The following is a 15,962-nucleotide window of genomic DNA, read 5'->3' as shown; positions in this document are numbered from 1 at the left end:
GTATACAGGCAGCACAACAGGAACCCCTCTCAGCCCCGGAGGCCTTTCGTGGCTGCAGAGGAGGCGCTACGCCGCCTCAATGAACATTCTAAATACATTACCATTGCACTCAAACCCTCATTTGCAAGAAAGCTCATTGAACAGAGATGCACCATATTTACAACACCATTTATTTTGCTCATGCTGCCCTGGTATAGATAAGTAACCTGTTCCGGAGTTGCCTGTTCCCGGAGCGCAGAGTGCTGAGCGTGATTTGTAGCTCTGCGTGCTCCCTCGCGAACGTGCGCCGGTTGTTTCTACGGGACAATTACATTCTGTCTCGTCGAGCTGGGCAGGCCGTGAGCTCGCAGGCGTGAACCTCCTCGTCAACTACAGATGGAGTCCACTGTTTTTCGACCTTTAGCTGAGAACATGTACAACAGGAGGGTTCCAACTGCATTGAGCGAAGGGGACTTAATTCAAGCAGTGAGGGTAGTCTCTTTAAATGGGGTAAGATAAACTGGAAATGTCGGGGTAAATTTTCCACTTAGGTCGCTTGCATAATTTAAAATCTGCTGCATTGTTCACAAATGCCTGTTTGGGAAAGCCCCCAACTATTTGACCCAAAAGTTACCACTCTACAAACCTGACAGAGTATTACGGTCAAGCAATCAATTGCTAATAAAAACTCCTCTGGTAAAAAAAAACCAGACAAGGTGGCAGAGCCTTCTCTCTGGTAGGGCCTAACCTATGGAACAACCTTCCCCCCTGCATTAGACAAACCCCCAACCACTCCGCCTTCAGGAAAAAATTAAAAAACCAGCTTGTTCCTGGAAGAATAAATAACTAACTATCAGTCGATAACTTCAATTTTTTGTAACACCTGCCATGCCACATTGCGAGCAAAAGCGCGGAGATACCCCGTATGGGGTCGATTCTTGCGCTATACAAGAAATTAAAATAAATAAATAAATAAATAAATAAATAATTTGGTTATTTTGCTCTGGGTTTGTATGCTGCTGTTACCGAAGAGCTCAGTTGCAGCTCCGATCATGTGTTTCTGTCACTTTCACGCTCAGATCAAGCGAGCACTGCATCTTTCCCCCGGGGCACAAGCAGGGACCTCTTTGTGTGCTCCTGTGTTGTTTGTGCACTGTCCGGTGCCCCCGGGGCACAAGCAGACATCCACATATGTGTGCCTCTGTGGTGCGATTCCCCTGTGTGCTGAGGGATTCCCCAAGACCAGAGTGCACGTTTACTTACAGATTCTTTTGCGGCATTGAACGTGTTTGTCTGGAATTCTTTTATTTGTTGAGACTGCTTTTAATCCGGAAATGCCTGCTCACTCTGATGCTACACTAATCGCCTTTCTTTTCTGCGAAAGGAAAATATTAAAATCCATAAATCGTGTAAAGCGCTCCAATTCCTTTGGGTCGAGTTTGCGCTATATAAATCTGCAGGAAAAAAAAGTCATAGAACCTTCACAACAGCTGTGACGAGTGCACAGATTTACAAATAGAATATAATTACTCATCAGGCATGTCTGAGTCAAAGTGAATGCTTAGCATCTTTAGAGATTTTGAACTCCTTTCAACTCCACATCAAAATGTCTTTTTACTTCACCAAAAATGGGCAATGGTGCACATGTTACATTTAATTTAATCTCGACTATCTGCTGTGTTTGAAAAGAGCCTGACAAACATTTGCTGGGCCCAGGTCTGTTTTGTGTACAGCCACTTATAAGTAAACCTGTAATATTTTGAAAAGAAGCTGAAGTGATTTTGTGTCAACTACGCATATTTTACTTGCACTGATACCTTGGGAATCTCCCTTGAAGGAATGTGGTAGGTCTCAGCAGTTGTACCTTCAAGTGCTTTGAAGTCTTTACCAGACAAACAACAAACCAGCAGGCTCGCAACAACCATTGGGCTCAAAGGGCTTCAGCCCCCCTCACCCCCTGCCCAAAGTTGTGTGTGTCAGCCCAGGCTGAGACAGCTTCCCGAGCTGGTGACCGTCTCCTTGCAGTCGCACCGAGTACTTCCCAGGTCTTTGAAAGACCATTTACTTGTTAAGGAACCCTTGTATCTCCACTCTGCCTATTGCTGGAAGAATGAATTAGCCCCGCCCCCCCAAATGTGTCTCTAGTTGCGTTTGCAAACCAGCACGCTGCTGCCTTTGCCTCTCATCACACTGACGCAGCCTCAAACCGCCTCAGCACTGCTTCATTTATAGCAATGGTGGTCTGGATAAAATATGTTTAATATTTTTCAGCGAATCCTGAACCTCTACCCTTTTGACCCGCAGCCAATCAGACAATGAGATATTGGTATGCTATTGAATGCAGGCACACTTGTGCAAAATTGACATTTTATCACAATAGTAATGTTATTGTAATGCTGCTTACATTTTCTCTGAAAATACTTTTCCCTTTTTTCGTTGTGAAAGCGTATTATATTTCAGATTAAATGTATGCTTTAATACCAGTGCTCAGTCTGTGAATACATGGATTGACACAGGTGACATGGAATGCCTACTTGGCTACAGGTTTTCTGCTGCATTTCTCCTGCCTGCACCCGCTGCACTGTAATTCATGTTGAAGGCTCTTCAGTGAAATTTGTGAACTGTAGTTAATGTGAGAGGAATGATAAACTTATGGAACCAGCAAAAGGCAAACGTTTTCTCTCGCCTTGCAACTCTGCACATAAATATTTTTGTGAACATAAATGGATGATAAATATATTTCGCTACCGAACGAATTATTTTCAGACATTTTAGTGTTTTTAAATCTGTCTGCTCTTTTGAAATAAACTCAATTCTACCGTAGTAGAGAAACAGTTTTTTAAATATGGAATCGTTAACAAAGTGTATAAAGAGGAAATAAAGATTTGTTTCTTCTCCAAATGGTTACCATTTCGGCACTTTGTAAGCTGTACCCTTGATTGCATCTAGGGAAAACTCATATTTCACCTAAGTGGGAGTCCGGCAAAGAGAGAACTGGACAAGCCATTTTGCCCTATATCTTTACACTTCCCTCGAACTCCTCGTAGTCATTCAACTTAGGGAAGGCCTCTCAAGCCCACACTCCTTTTAACTATTAAGTCTTTGCCAATAATAAAATATTTATAATCTATTTTATTGTTATTCTGTTCTTTCACTCTTCAGTGCGTAGACACCAGATGAAAAACCCATCCTTCTTTGATTTATAATCAGTTCATCATTTTACTTAGCCGAGTAAGTTGATGTCCAGGATTGCCTGCCCATAACCTGATTTTTTTTCCTGCCTAAAGGTATGTTTACTTTTTAAATAAAAAAATACTAACTGACTACGTTTTTTTAGGGTTAATAAGGCATAATAGTGGACTAGACGACACAAACTCCCTTGAATGGGCATTCAACTACACTAAAACAGTAAACTGCTACAATTGGGTAGTTAATTTACATTTACAAGACACTTTGCAACGCATTACTTATGGAGCCCTCATATTCAGCAAAACTAATAACACCTCCCAAAGGAGCCCTATTGGCTATGCCAATGCTTGTTTTCAATAGATCTTTATTGGGAGGTTTAGCAGTAGAAACATCAAGAGCAAACATTTCAATATTGGAATGGTCCCTAATAATATATACCATTACATTCTCATATGCAGTAAATGTCCAGTATTTGTAGAGCGCACAGCTACCTCAGGAGAGGAATCCCGGCGCTGGGGGTCCGTCGGCAAGATTAAGCGAGCTATTGCCCAGAGTCACATGGTGCTGGGCTGATCTGCCGCAGGTATGGGGATCGAACCGTGAGCCCCAGGATCCGGAGGCAGTCGCCCTGGCCGTTGCACCACACCTCTTCCGCAGTATCAACTTCAAGTGCTCAATACTCTTGCAATACAGTTCACTACCATGTCTGCTTTTTAGGTTTCGCTGGGGGGCGGAGCCGTTAGGCTCCTCCTCCAGCGAAATCTGTAGTTTCTAGTATGGGTGACTTGAACACGCCTCTCTGCTTCATTGGCTAGCTCCATAAATGGAGGCTAGCCATTGGAACAGAGAGGCGTCCGTCAATGCCGGACCAGACACGGGGGCGTTCCCGAGATTCTTTGGCTTTTGCCGACGTCACGCGACGCCGGGAACGCCCCCGTGTCTGGTCCGGCCGGGCCGTGTTTGCTGTTCCCTCCTCCCTCCCGACGTCCGTGTCCTTTCCCGCCCCCCTCGTCCTCTCCCGCCCCCTCGTCCTCTCCCGCCCGCCCCCCTCGTCCTCTCCCGCCCCCCCCGTGTCCTCACAAACAAATATTGGTATCCCGTCCCGCCCGCGGGTTTCTTCAGCCGGCCGGCCAATCCCAGCGCGGCCGGCCGGAAGTGCCCGCCCCCCCCGCCGCCCAGCGCGAGAAGAGGAGCCACGGCGAGCGCTGGAAGTCTGCGCTGCTCCCGGCCGGGTGACAGCAGACTGGGAGCCCAGAGAGGAACTCCCGCAGCACCCGGGTGAAGCGAGGCGGGACTGGCCTGCAGCGCTGCCACCCCGGCCGCCTCACTTGGAAGGAGGAAGAAGCGGGCGAGGGTGGGGGGCTAACCGGACAGGAGCGGAGGGCCGGCCAGCCGAGGAAGTCCAGGTGAGTGGTTCCTTTCCTGTCCCCCCTCCGCTACTGACGCTATAATTTCCTGATTTTGAACTGAGAGGGAAAGCAGGCAGCCTGCCACCCCGCGGGCTGCGGGGGCTGCCCCGCCTCGCAGGGCCTTGTGATCGATGTCGCTTTCATAACTTCCTCTGTATTAAAGTGAGGGTTCACCGGCAGGGCAGCGTCATCCATCACCCGCCTGAATGGAGTTTTGATTTGCCGAGAGCGCGCTCTGCGTTGCCCCCCCCTTCCCCTTCTGCCGATATTTTAATAATAGCGGGGCTTGGAAGAGAAAAAGCGCATGTTTAGCATCTAGAAGAATCAATCATCATGACTCTTACCCTCGTGAGTCAGGCGAGTGACTAACCGCTTTCTTCAGTCCGAAATGGTCTTGGCGATTGAACCGCTTTGTGAGAGGCTGAAGTGTCGAAGCATGTATATTAAGCCCAAACATATCCGTATGGATTTGTGGACATTACAACCCTCGTATGCCTATGGCTGACAGCCAGCACATGATAAAGCAGAAAAGGTTAAATTCAGTTTCATGATTTATCTTTATTGAGGGCAATCAACCAGGTGCAAGCTACAACGTAAAAATCCTCTTAAAAATGCGGCATGCAAGTACAAAAAAAACCTCCTTTAATAGCCACATTAACTCCACAGGAACGGTAAAACACTTGTAACATTCTAAACCTGTGAAATATATTTTGTTTGCTGGGTGCTCAGAGCATGAAGCACAAAATAGAGGTTTACTGTCTGCGTTTTCTATGCGTGTTAGCTTGAATTTGCACAAATGATACCACAATGAGCTTTCAACAGCTTGTAGGTGAGCCCCGAGTATTTTAAGGAGGTCTTGAAACTGCCTAAGAGAAAAACTGGACGACTGGTCTGTAGGAATTAAGCCTCTCGCCACTACCCTACCTGATCTCTGGCAGTCGAATGCTTACAATTACAAAATCCACTCTTTAAATTTCAATTCATATCAAAAGGCACAGTTCTAGGGATCTGGCTACAAATAAGAAAAGGTTAAGGGAAAACAAACAGCAAATAAAATGTTACAAAAACGGGCAGACCTAGTTAAAAGCACTTTCATGTTTATAGGGAGCGTTAGTTTCTTTTGAATGACGTCAAGAGTCATGTAAATGTACAAGCTCCGATCCAACATGGCAGAAGTGTAACCCATTCTTGCATAATTATGGCTTCAGAGCCAACCAGGAGATGATTAGGTCAGAAAACAATTCAACCGTACTCTATTCCAAGGGAGTAAATGAACAAGCTAACTATTGCTCTGAACACACCAACAAACCGTAATGGTTAGTTAAATGCTATTTAGAGCAATGACTTCAGAAAAAGTAAAATGTGACACCCTGTAAATACATGTGCTAGCATGTACTGTTGTAGATTCACGTGCTCTGCCACTCCAGTCATCAAGTAGTGGGCTCAGATGTCGCAACATGTTTTTATTTTAAGAACTTGGATTCACAAGACACGGCTCATAGTCCACACTACATAGGGACACAGGCTACACCTTAGATTCCCTTCTGTCCAGTGGGTGAGTAGTGCAAGGGTAGTGTCAAAGAGAAGTGTGAACATCGCCAGCTTCTGAGGAAGAGGGTGCGCATATGTGATCTATAGCACAACACGCTAGGAACAGATGCTTACAGGGTCAGTAATAACAGATATTTTATCTGTAGATACAAATGCTCTTTATAGACTTAAATGCATTTTACCCAAAGCAGTGGCTAGTGGGCAGATGATGCAGATGTTTGGAACAAAGCCATTGAAGTTTGGCCCACAAGTGCCTCTTGACGGGCTAGAATATACAATCAGAAATGTTTGGTAAATGTATGCGAGTTCACCAAGTGGCAGCTTCACAGATGACAGATATCAGGATGTTATAGAGGAAAGCCATAATGGCACCCTTTTTAAGCATGGTGTGGGCCTGTCTGCTTGACTGTTTATTGGTATTTGAAAATTCTGGGTTATTTTATGGGCTGTGAATGCCATTTTAGGAATGAAAGGTTTCGGGCATGGCAGTGTAACAGTGCACAGTGCGAACATATTTATCCAGTATGTTGGTGAATGCTGGTTAGATTTGTGTCTTTGTGTCATGCATGTTGGCTAAGCGCATGGACATACTGCTTCTGATTTTATCGGGTACCTTTGGCATGCATGTTGGGGAGCTGCAAGTTCTCGCTGTTAGTCAGGCTTGGTCATGGGCTCGTTTCATGTGTATCTTCACGTCACATATTCAGTTTTGGATCATGTGCTGCATGTTAAGTTTACGTCTTGAACAGGCTAGTTGTGTTTTTTTTTCTTAAGTCAAACTGTGAGCAACATGTAAACAGACTGTGTAGTCGCTTACATCGTGTTATGTTTGTGTATAAGTCGTGGGCTTGCTTGTGTCATGTCTTTACTGTATTTAAGTCATGGGCAGACTGTGGGTCCCATGTGTTGCATTGCACCATGTTGTGGTTGAATCATGGACAGTCAATGGATCACAGCATGATTTGCTTGGACTAGTTGTAGTTAATAGGCAGGCTGTGGGTCACGTGCACCATTGCAGAGGGTGTGCAATTCATGAGCAAGCTACGTAGTCCCATGATGATTGTTTTGGCTACATTGTGTTTGTGGTGTATTTGTGTGTGTATTGTGTTTGTTTTCCATGCTAGGTATAAACCGTGGGCAGGATGGGGCTGTCACATGCTTCTCACCATGGTTTGCTTTGTGAGTGTGGTAAATAAGGATGCCTACTTGTGCTTGTTGGACAGAGGGAGGGGTGTGCCCTGTATGCTGTGTATCTAGTGTCTGCTGACTGTGTCTATAGTGTCTGTGAAGTAATGTGCAGTATATTCTACCAGTCAGCTGGAAGAGCGAAGAAGTAGTGCTGAACTGCTGTCAACGTGTTCCTGGTGGGGGTTTATTGCCAGTGGACTTACTTCGTACAACCCACTTCTTGTGCCACATCGATATGCGCAGGTATGGCTTGATACGTGCTGTGGTCAGTTCCTTTCAGCCGTCTGCATTGGACATCTTGCTCTATATGAAGACAGCTATGGACTGAATTTCTGCTTGTAACTACCCTTCTTTGTGTCGACTTCTAGTAATAAATCTCCATTTGTGATACATTTTACCCGGATATATTGCTTACTTCGTCATTACGCTCCATTCACTATTGAACAATGAAAGTAAAAGTACATGACCTAGGAGATTCCTGTACGTTTACCCCCTTTTTAGGTCTGGCTTGATAGCCCATCTGCTGCGAGACCTTCTGTGATCATCAGGGGTACTACATAGAGTTGCTCCGGCTACGCACACATGTTGGTTGTCAGAAGCACAGCATGTGATTGGACATCAGTTGTAGTAGTCCGCCTAAGATATTGTTTAATTGCACTTATGAGTCATGCACCGTTCATGATATGCTTTATAGGTACTTTATTTTCCCCACATCGCCAAGGACTCGACCATCCCTCAGCACTGACACCGCAAGCTTTAATAACCACAGAGCTAAGGTTGAAAACAGTAGTGTCCGTCTGTCTGTGTGCCTGTAGTGTCCGTCTGTCTGTGTGCCTGTAGTGTCCGTCTGTCTGTGTGCCTGTAGTGTCCGTCGGTCTGTGTGCCTGTAGTGTCCGTCTGTCTGTGTGCCTGTAGTGTCCGTCTGTCTGTGTGCCTGTAGTGTCCCGCTGTCTGTGCGCCTGCAGTGTCCATCTGTCTGATTGAAATGTCCGTCTATCTGTGTGCCTGCGGTGATCGGCTGTCTGCCTGCCTGCAGTGTCCGTGGTCCGTCTGTCTGTGTGTGTGCCTGCAGTGTCCGTCTGTCTGTGTGCGTGCAATGTCAGCCTGTCTGTGTGTCTGCAGTGTCCGAGGTCCGTCTGTCTGTCTGTGTGCCTCCAGTGTCCGTCTATCTGTGTGCCTGCAGTCTCTGTCTGTCTGTGTGCCTGCAGTGTCTAAGGTCCGTCTTTCTGTGTGCGTGCTGCAATGTCAGCCTGTCTGTTCGTTCCCCCAGCAAAAAAAAGTGAGCAACCACTGTCAAGGAAACCACAGTGTCATGGAGCAGCCCCTCTCCTATCTGTTCCTTCCTTCAACAAATCTCGCACAGGGTGAAACGCCGAAGATGCACCACTCCGTGCCAGCAGGAATAAGAGGACTTTGCAAACAGCAAAAAAAAAAATGGAGCACATTAAAACTTGGCTGCGCAGCCATGTAAGAGGCAGGGCATGTCTGCGCTTGTGCAAAGTAGTATATTATAACCAGCCACGTAAGAGGGCCGATCTGCGCTTGCGCAGAGTCCCCATCTCCAGACCTCACACGCGTCACCCAGCATCACAGGCACTGGTCACGCTCGAACCCGCGCCATCTTAAACCTTTGCACCTAGGATCTCCGTGCAAACCAGAGCGCTCCACAGCCCGGGGATGAAGTGCTGTGTAAATGTCACAGTGCAGTACATGGTATAGGCCAATTCTACTACAGTACCTGCTTCAGTGCACACTTGCACTGAGAACAACTGCTGTGCTGTGACAGCTGTGTGGGCGGATGGCTGTGAGAGCTGTGTGGGCTGTGAGAGCTGTGTGGGCTGTGAGAGCTGTGTGGGCTGTGAGGGCTGTGAGGGCTGTGAGAGCTGTGTGGGCTGTGAGAGCTGTGTGGGCTGTGAGAGCTGTGTGGGCTGTGAGAGCTGTGTGGGCTGTGAGAGCTGTGTGGGCTGTGAGAGCTGTGTGGGCTGTGAGAGCTGTGTGGGCTGTGAGAGCTGTGTGGGCTGTGAGAGCTGTGTGGGCTGTGAGAGCTGTGTGGGCTGTGAGAGCTGTGTGGGCTGTGTGGGCTGTGAGGGCTGTGTGGGCTGTGTGGGCTGTGAGGGCTGTGAGGGCTGTGAGGGCTGTGAGGGCTGTGAGGGCTGTGTGGGCTGAGAGCGCTGAGAGCTGTGTTGGGCTGAGAGCTGTGTTGGGCTGAGAGCTGTGTTGGGCTGAGAGCTGTGAGGGCTGAGAGGGCTGTGTGGGCTGTGTGGGCTGTGAGGGCTGAGAGAGCTGAGAGCTGTGTGGGCTGAGAGAGCTGAGAGCTGTGTTGGGCTGAGAGCTGTGTGGGCTGTGTTGGGCTGAGAGCTGTGTGGGCTGTGTTGGGCTGAGAGCTGTGTGGGCTGTGTTGGGCTGAGAGCTGTGTGGGCTGTGTCGGCTGTGGGCTGTGTGGGCTGAGAGAGCTGTGTGGGCTGTGAGAGCTGTTGGCAATATAAATAACAATGCCATTTATTTATAAGTAAAAAAAAAAGAAATGTCATGAGCAATGCCAATAACTCTAACTTTTCCAAAGGCGAAACCATTGCATTGTAAATGCTTGTTAAATAATAGCATTACATGAGTGGCTATACATGCGCAAAAAGTGAAAAAACACAACCCTGAACAGTTCACGGTAACCAAACCCAGGTGTCCCAAAAATCCCACCTTTAAGGTGTATTCCTATCACAGCATAGCTTCAGTTTAAAAGTCATATCTTTAAGCTGCATTTCTATCACGGACCGACTCACAGAATCGGCCATTTGCAACCCAAAAAAAATGCATTTTCCTATGTACCAAACCCATTTTGCGATTAAGTTACCTATTACCAAATCGCAAAATGGGTCAATGATTTGTTATTAGGCAGGGGTGCGTTAAAGACGTCTCTTCCTAATAGTGACTAACAGTGCTATGTACAAATGTTTTGCAACCGAAATGCAGTTGCGAAACATTTATATTTTACTGCCTACTTGAAGTAGGTGGTAACTCATTCACAAAAAGGAAGGGGTGCCCAGGAGACCTCTTCCCCTTTGTTAATGCATGCAAAAACGTTTTTTAAGAGCAGGCTGTCCCACAGACCACTGCCTACAGTTGTGTTATTTAAAAGCAACCACAGACATGGTGGTCTGATGTCCCCAGCTGGCCACCATACCTGTGTTTTTAGATATTCTCAATGGGTCACAGGTTGTGATCTACCTCAGGAGTATTAATGAGGTAATTCATCTGTGACCCCATTAGGAATCACTAAATTTGTCAATGACAAATTAGAACATAGGTGTTTGCGATTTCCTAATAGAGAATCGTAAACATTCGCTATTAGGAAATCTCAAAATGAAACATACGTGCATGAAGCCCATAGTCTCCGTCTAAAACACAAAATGAATCAGATATACTGGTCTGCCAAAAAGAAGAGGAACTCTCTTACCTGACTTAGCCGCATATCCATGAGGGTGTTCCTGGCTTGCCCAATCTTCCTCATGTCAAGTTCACCTGTGCCGGGCGTCATCAGGCCTGGTGACATTCCGCCAGGATACGGCGAGTTCAGGCCCCCTGGAAATGGGCTATTCAACCCACTAAATTGCTGAATAAAGAATAATGACAAATAAAGGGGGTTAAGCAACCAATCACTGCCACCTGAAATCTGCTGTACCTTGGACCACAACCCTTTGAAACTAACCGATTGTCGGGGGTCAACAGATGTGTGGTTCTCTCCAGTTTGTAAGGCCTTTGCGAAGAAGCTGTCCGGGATGGGTGTGAGTTTTTCATAACGTGGGTTTCTCTGTCGCTTATTCCTGGCATCGCCGACCTCTGGGATACTCATCCACTCTTCTTCAGTCACCTCAGCCAGCTTCCTCTACAAAGGACAGTAGCACCAGAACAAAAGCAAAGTGAATATCCAACCACATGAATAACCTCCTATTTCCCCAATGCCAAAAGGTTGAGGACTAGATTAAAAAGTGAAATTGCACAATTACACAATATTCATAGGGGATATGGTGGCAGCATGACAGAGAAGCTCCACAATCGAGCTCATCACACTTCAACCAGGCACGGCACTGAAGAAATAATTCCTACACAATTAAGGAGGAAAGGAGGCACAGAGTGCTGGAAGCCCGGAGGTGGAGGGCCCCAAACTAAACATTAAGGACGAACACGAGCAGAGCTGCCCACAGTGGCATATGAGCACAGGCAGCCTCCTAGGCGGGTCTGCAAGAGGGGTAGCCAGTGAGCCTGAGGTCACCGTGCCTCCCGATCGCATTATCTAGCAGGTTGTTCCCTGGCTCCACCCAGGGCTTTGCGCCTACCCCGGCGATCCTGTGTGGCCTGCTTTTTATGGCACACACATATTGGTTCCCATTGTGTGTCAACCCTGGGGCTACTCCAGTAAACAGCACAAGGTGGTCTGGGGCCTGCTGGAAGATTGTGGCCCTGGACCACCAGGCTTCTCACTGGGGTTTGGTTTATGGCGAGTGTCACCCCCTCCCTCCGGCCACATATTTACTCCATATAAATATTAACAGTCCAAACCGGATGAGCACCCATAGCAGAGTGTGATATCCATCCTTGGAGTCAATACAGATGAGATGTTACCGGCTGGGATTTTCATGGGATTGCCTTAAGGGGGGGGGGACTGCTTGGCATAAATAATTTGCAGAGCTGGAGGAGCATTAAAAGTAACAGTTGTGAATGTCCGATTGTTAATGCCCTTAAGTGATGGTTTGATAGCATGGTTGTACCACTGATGAGGACATGGGCATGTATAACAAAGATGCATATTGCACGCATAGGTGACCGCCACATCGCCATTTTGATTGGTGATAATTGGCCATAACGCTGGTCATGGTTGTGTTCATCATGCATGGCTTGCACAACGAAGAGCAGTGCAAAGGAGTACCCTGACAACTGCCATATAGCAGCGAGATACGCACACACTTTCTTTAATCATAAACCCCAACAAAGTGATTGCATGGGGATAAACAACCAGGAACAGCAAGTAGGTTTCTGAACAACTGAAAACTTAACGTGCAATAAAAGCATCTGAACCTATGGGTGAAATGGAGGGCTCGATCTGGCTGGATGTATTGTCCCAACAACACAAGAACACTGCTCTTACAGCTCAATGCCTGCCTTTGCTCCATAAAGATCAAGAGAGATGTAATGACATCAAAACGTGATCACCTAATGGCAAGGCTGGATCGCCAAAACGTCAGACTGGATGGGGATGAGCATCAGACTTCGATGACCTGCAATAGATTACTTAAAATGAAGAAGTTGGTCCCTTCCATCACAGCCAAAAATTAAGATCTGGAAGCGTGATCATAGAATAATATAAAAATCATAAGCATTGCGGAGGAGACAAACAGGGGTCAACCAGCTACCTTTGCAGAGCACTTATTATTTGACTTGTTCGGTCGGTCCAGTTTCTCAAAACCTTTTCTGGTGGAACAGGTGCACCAATCGCTGGGTCCCAGGTGGCCGCCTAGAGCACCCCCTCGAACACTTGTTGCAAGACTGCTTAATTTCAGAGACCGTGACCCTGTGTTGACTGGCGAAAGAAAAGGGCCCATTCCAGTATCAGGGCTCCACTTTGTCTACATACCCAGATTTTACTATGGCCATCCGGAAATCCATGTTGGAAATTCCAGGTGGTGAAGTGTATATACTACGATAAAGGGCATAAAATATGCAATGCTCTACTCGGCAAGGCTAAATGCAGAACTTGAAGGAACAACTCATGGCTTTGCAGATGCCACAATTGCTCATATGCTCTGCAATAAATTGGTGAGTACACAGGGCCGACAATGACCGTAGTCACCGCTGAAGAAACAAGACCCCCCCCCCCCGCAATGCAGAAAGAAGATGAGACCACAGAGCTTTTATTCCCCACGCCACATGAGAGCCCTTTAACGAACAATATTCTCTTGCAATGGGTGGGACTAACTTGAACAATGCTGGGTAGCAATTCACTCAGGAATACGTTTAAGAAATTGCAGGTCTTGGCTGACATACCTCTCCGCTCTGGCATGTATACCCTTTGTTCTGTTTCGATGATTGGTTCTGATTTTGTAATGGGATTGATGGCACTGACAGTAGAGGAGATTACTGTTGGTGGGGGAGGAAGGTAGTTGTGATATTTGAACTAGTACCAACATATTGTCATAAACAGATGTTTATATGACTGACTCTATGACTGGACTTCACAGGTATGACACATTAAAATTCCTACCATTTGATCCCTAGAAGTAAAACACTACCTTTCCAATTACGGAATATATTGGGATACATGCTCCTCAAAATGGGAGAGGAGTATTGGCATACTTGAATAGGCATATGGTGGGCATTACTATGCTTACAAGAAAAGTCCTAGAAGCCCTGCAGCTTACTCGAGACAATAGGGTCAACAATTATACATCTCCTCTTGTAGTACTTACTCGAGAGAGGTGTGCATTTTAATGCCTAGCTCACTGGACCGTAGACTTATCCAGAAGATAGAATAGAAGACCTGAATGGCAGGTACACTCTGTAGTGCTAATTAATATATGTACCCAACACGCAGATGAACCCACGTTCTTCGATAACATACTGATATTGATTAGATATACTGAAATTGAGGCAGTAATATGGTGTTGGGACTTTAATCAGGTACGAACTTGGATATCTCCCATTACAGAGGCTCTCACAACTCCTGAGCAGTAGATGCGGTTCAAGACATTATAAATCTATCAAGCATGATCGATGTGTGGAAGCAGCATCATCGAGATGAGAGGTGTTACTCCTTTTTTTACTAACCTCACTACACATTGTTGCTTCTAAACGTATGCCTGACAACAGGGGATAGTACTCTGGGTTTCAGAAATCACTTACATGCCCTGCAGCCTTTTAGATCATTGCCTAGTGAAAATACTGATGTCTGTACTTTGTTTAGGATTGAGTCGTTCAAACTGAAGATTCCTGTGCATTTACTGCCAGACTTTGTTTCGTGATAAGTTATGTGATGTGATTTTAGAACAATTTCAACAGAACCTAGGCTCCGTAGCAAAATATGCCACACAATGTGAAGTTTTCAAATCCTATGTAAGAGGTGTGGTAATTACTAAGCATACTGGCATTTTGAGGTTATACGTACATTACTAGTCATGACAACATGAAATACAAGAGCTGGAAGGCAAGGCTTCAGTGATGAATCAGACCACATAACTTAAAGATGAACACATTTCTACACAGATACAGGGAACAGGCTGATAGAGAAGTTACTTACAGAGGAAGATGTGCTTGATCTCAACAATATGGTTCAGGCAAACGTTCTGCCAAAATGACTGCCAAATCGGGGTGGGTGTCAAAGATGTAATGAAGATTGAGAGAGCGGGTGTCTAACCCTTAATAACCAGTAAAGAGATTACTGAATAATGTGTAAAATATTACACACACTTACATACCAGACTGTGGATGGTAACCCAGGTTGATATTGAGAGCTCCTTGAATGCGATTGCTGGATGACTATCACGGACAGTTACGGAAAAGCCAATATAACTGGAAGAGATTATGTAGCCATGGATACCTTCGCGAGAGGGAAGGCGCTGGCATCAGGTGGCCTAACTGCGGAATTCTAGAAGGAATACAAGAAAATCCTTGATCCACAGATTTTAGAGGTAAATACAGAGGCACTCAGAGAGGAAGAGTTACCCTCTTCACTAAAGGAGGCAATAATAGTGTTGCTGAAACACGGCATTGACCCGACTAAATGATCATCTGTATCGCCCACGGACAGTACTCAATCTTGATAATAAGATTCTGATGAAGGTAACGGAGAACAGCTTGTCTTTACTGTTGGAGGGCAAGGTGTTCCTGGTCCAATCAGGCTTTGTGCCACATGGATGCATGTCAGTTAACTGGAGTACAACATTTCTGATCCTGCATCACCTACAAAGCAAGTTAAAGGCAGCAGCAAATTTTTTTTGATGAAGGAAAGGCCTTTGACTTCCTGGAATGGCCTTTCTATATGGCCACACAATGTAAATTTGGTTGCGGAGAAGAGTGCCTGGAAACAGTTGCTCTGCTCCATTCCAAGCCAAAGGCAAGTAGTGGGTCGATGGGACTGACATCGAAGCAGCTTCCTGTTAGGAGAGACACTAGGTAGAGATGCCCTCTGTCACCAATGCTTCTTGTTTAGCTATGGACCCTCTGGCTAGATATTTCGAGGAGCATCATACCCACAAGGGGTTGTGTTTCAGGATGAGCAGACAATATTTTTTGTTTGTTCACGACCAAATATATAATTTTCTCCTCCTTGATAAGTGGCGTGATAGAATTCAGCGAATCTCGAATAACTGGAGAAAGCACAGACCTGTGTCCCCCGATGGAATCGACAAAATAAACTATACTGGAGTGCTTGGTTAAATAGGTGGAAGATTCGGTCAAATACTAAGGCGTAGTGATACAGGGGGATACAGAATTGATTTTTTCCATAGTAGTTCTTTATTTTATTTCTTGCCAACACTACATTATGGCCCACAGTGGAATGGCTGAAATGCCACATTAGATTCAGGCTGAAGCTGACTGGGAGGGTTACAACTGTAAAAATGACAGCCCTTTCAAAATTTCTACACCAATTTACTAATA

The 15,962-nt window shown here is 46.0% G+C and overlaps 1 protein-coding gene across 1 annotated transcript in view; it reads right to left on the bottom strand.

Annotated features, from left to right (window-relative positions):
- The window catches only part of PRPF6 (pre-mRNA processing factor 6), a 214,455-nt gene that overhangs the window by 148,425 nt on the left and 50,068 nt on the right, over window positions 1-15,962 (bottom strand). The window contains exons 5-6 of the mRNA XM_086932789.1: window positions 11,020-11,196; window positions 10,768-10,923 (exon numbers count right to left, since the gene is read on the bottom strand). Coding sequence (XP_086788915.1) covers window positions 10,768-10,923; window positions 11,020-11,196 — 333 coding nt within the window. The remainder of the gene's footprint in view (window positions 1-10,767; window positions 10,924-11,019; window positions 11,197-15,962) is intronic.

Source organism: Lissotriton vulgaris, chromosome 7, assembly GCF_964263255.1.
Source record: "Lissotriton vulgaris chromosome 7, aLisVul1.2, whole genome shotgun sequence".
Lineage (NCBI taxonomy): Eukaryota > Metazoa > Chordata > Amphibia > Caudata > Salamandridae > Lissotriton > Lissotriton vulgaris.
The sequence above is the reverse complement of the archived record's forward strand: the minus strand, read 5'-3'. Positions and strand labels throughout refer to the sequence as shown.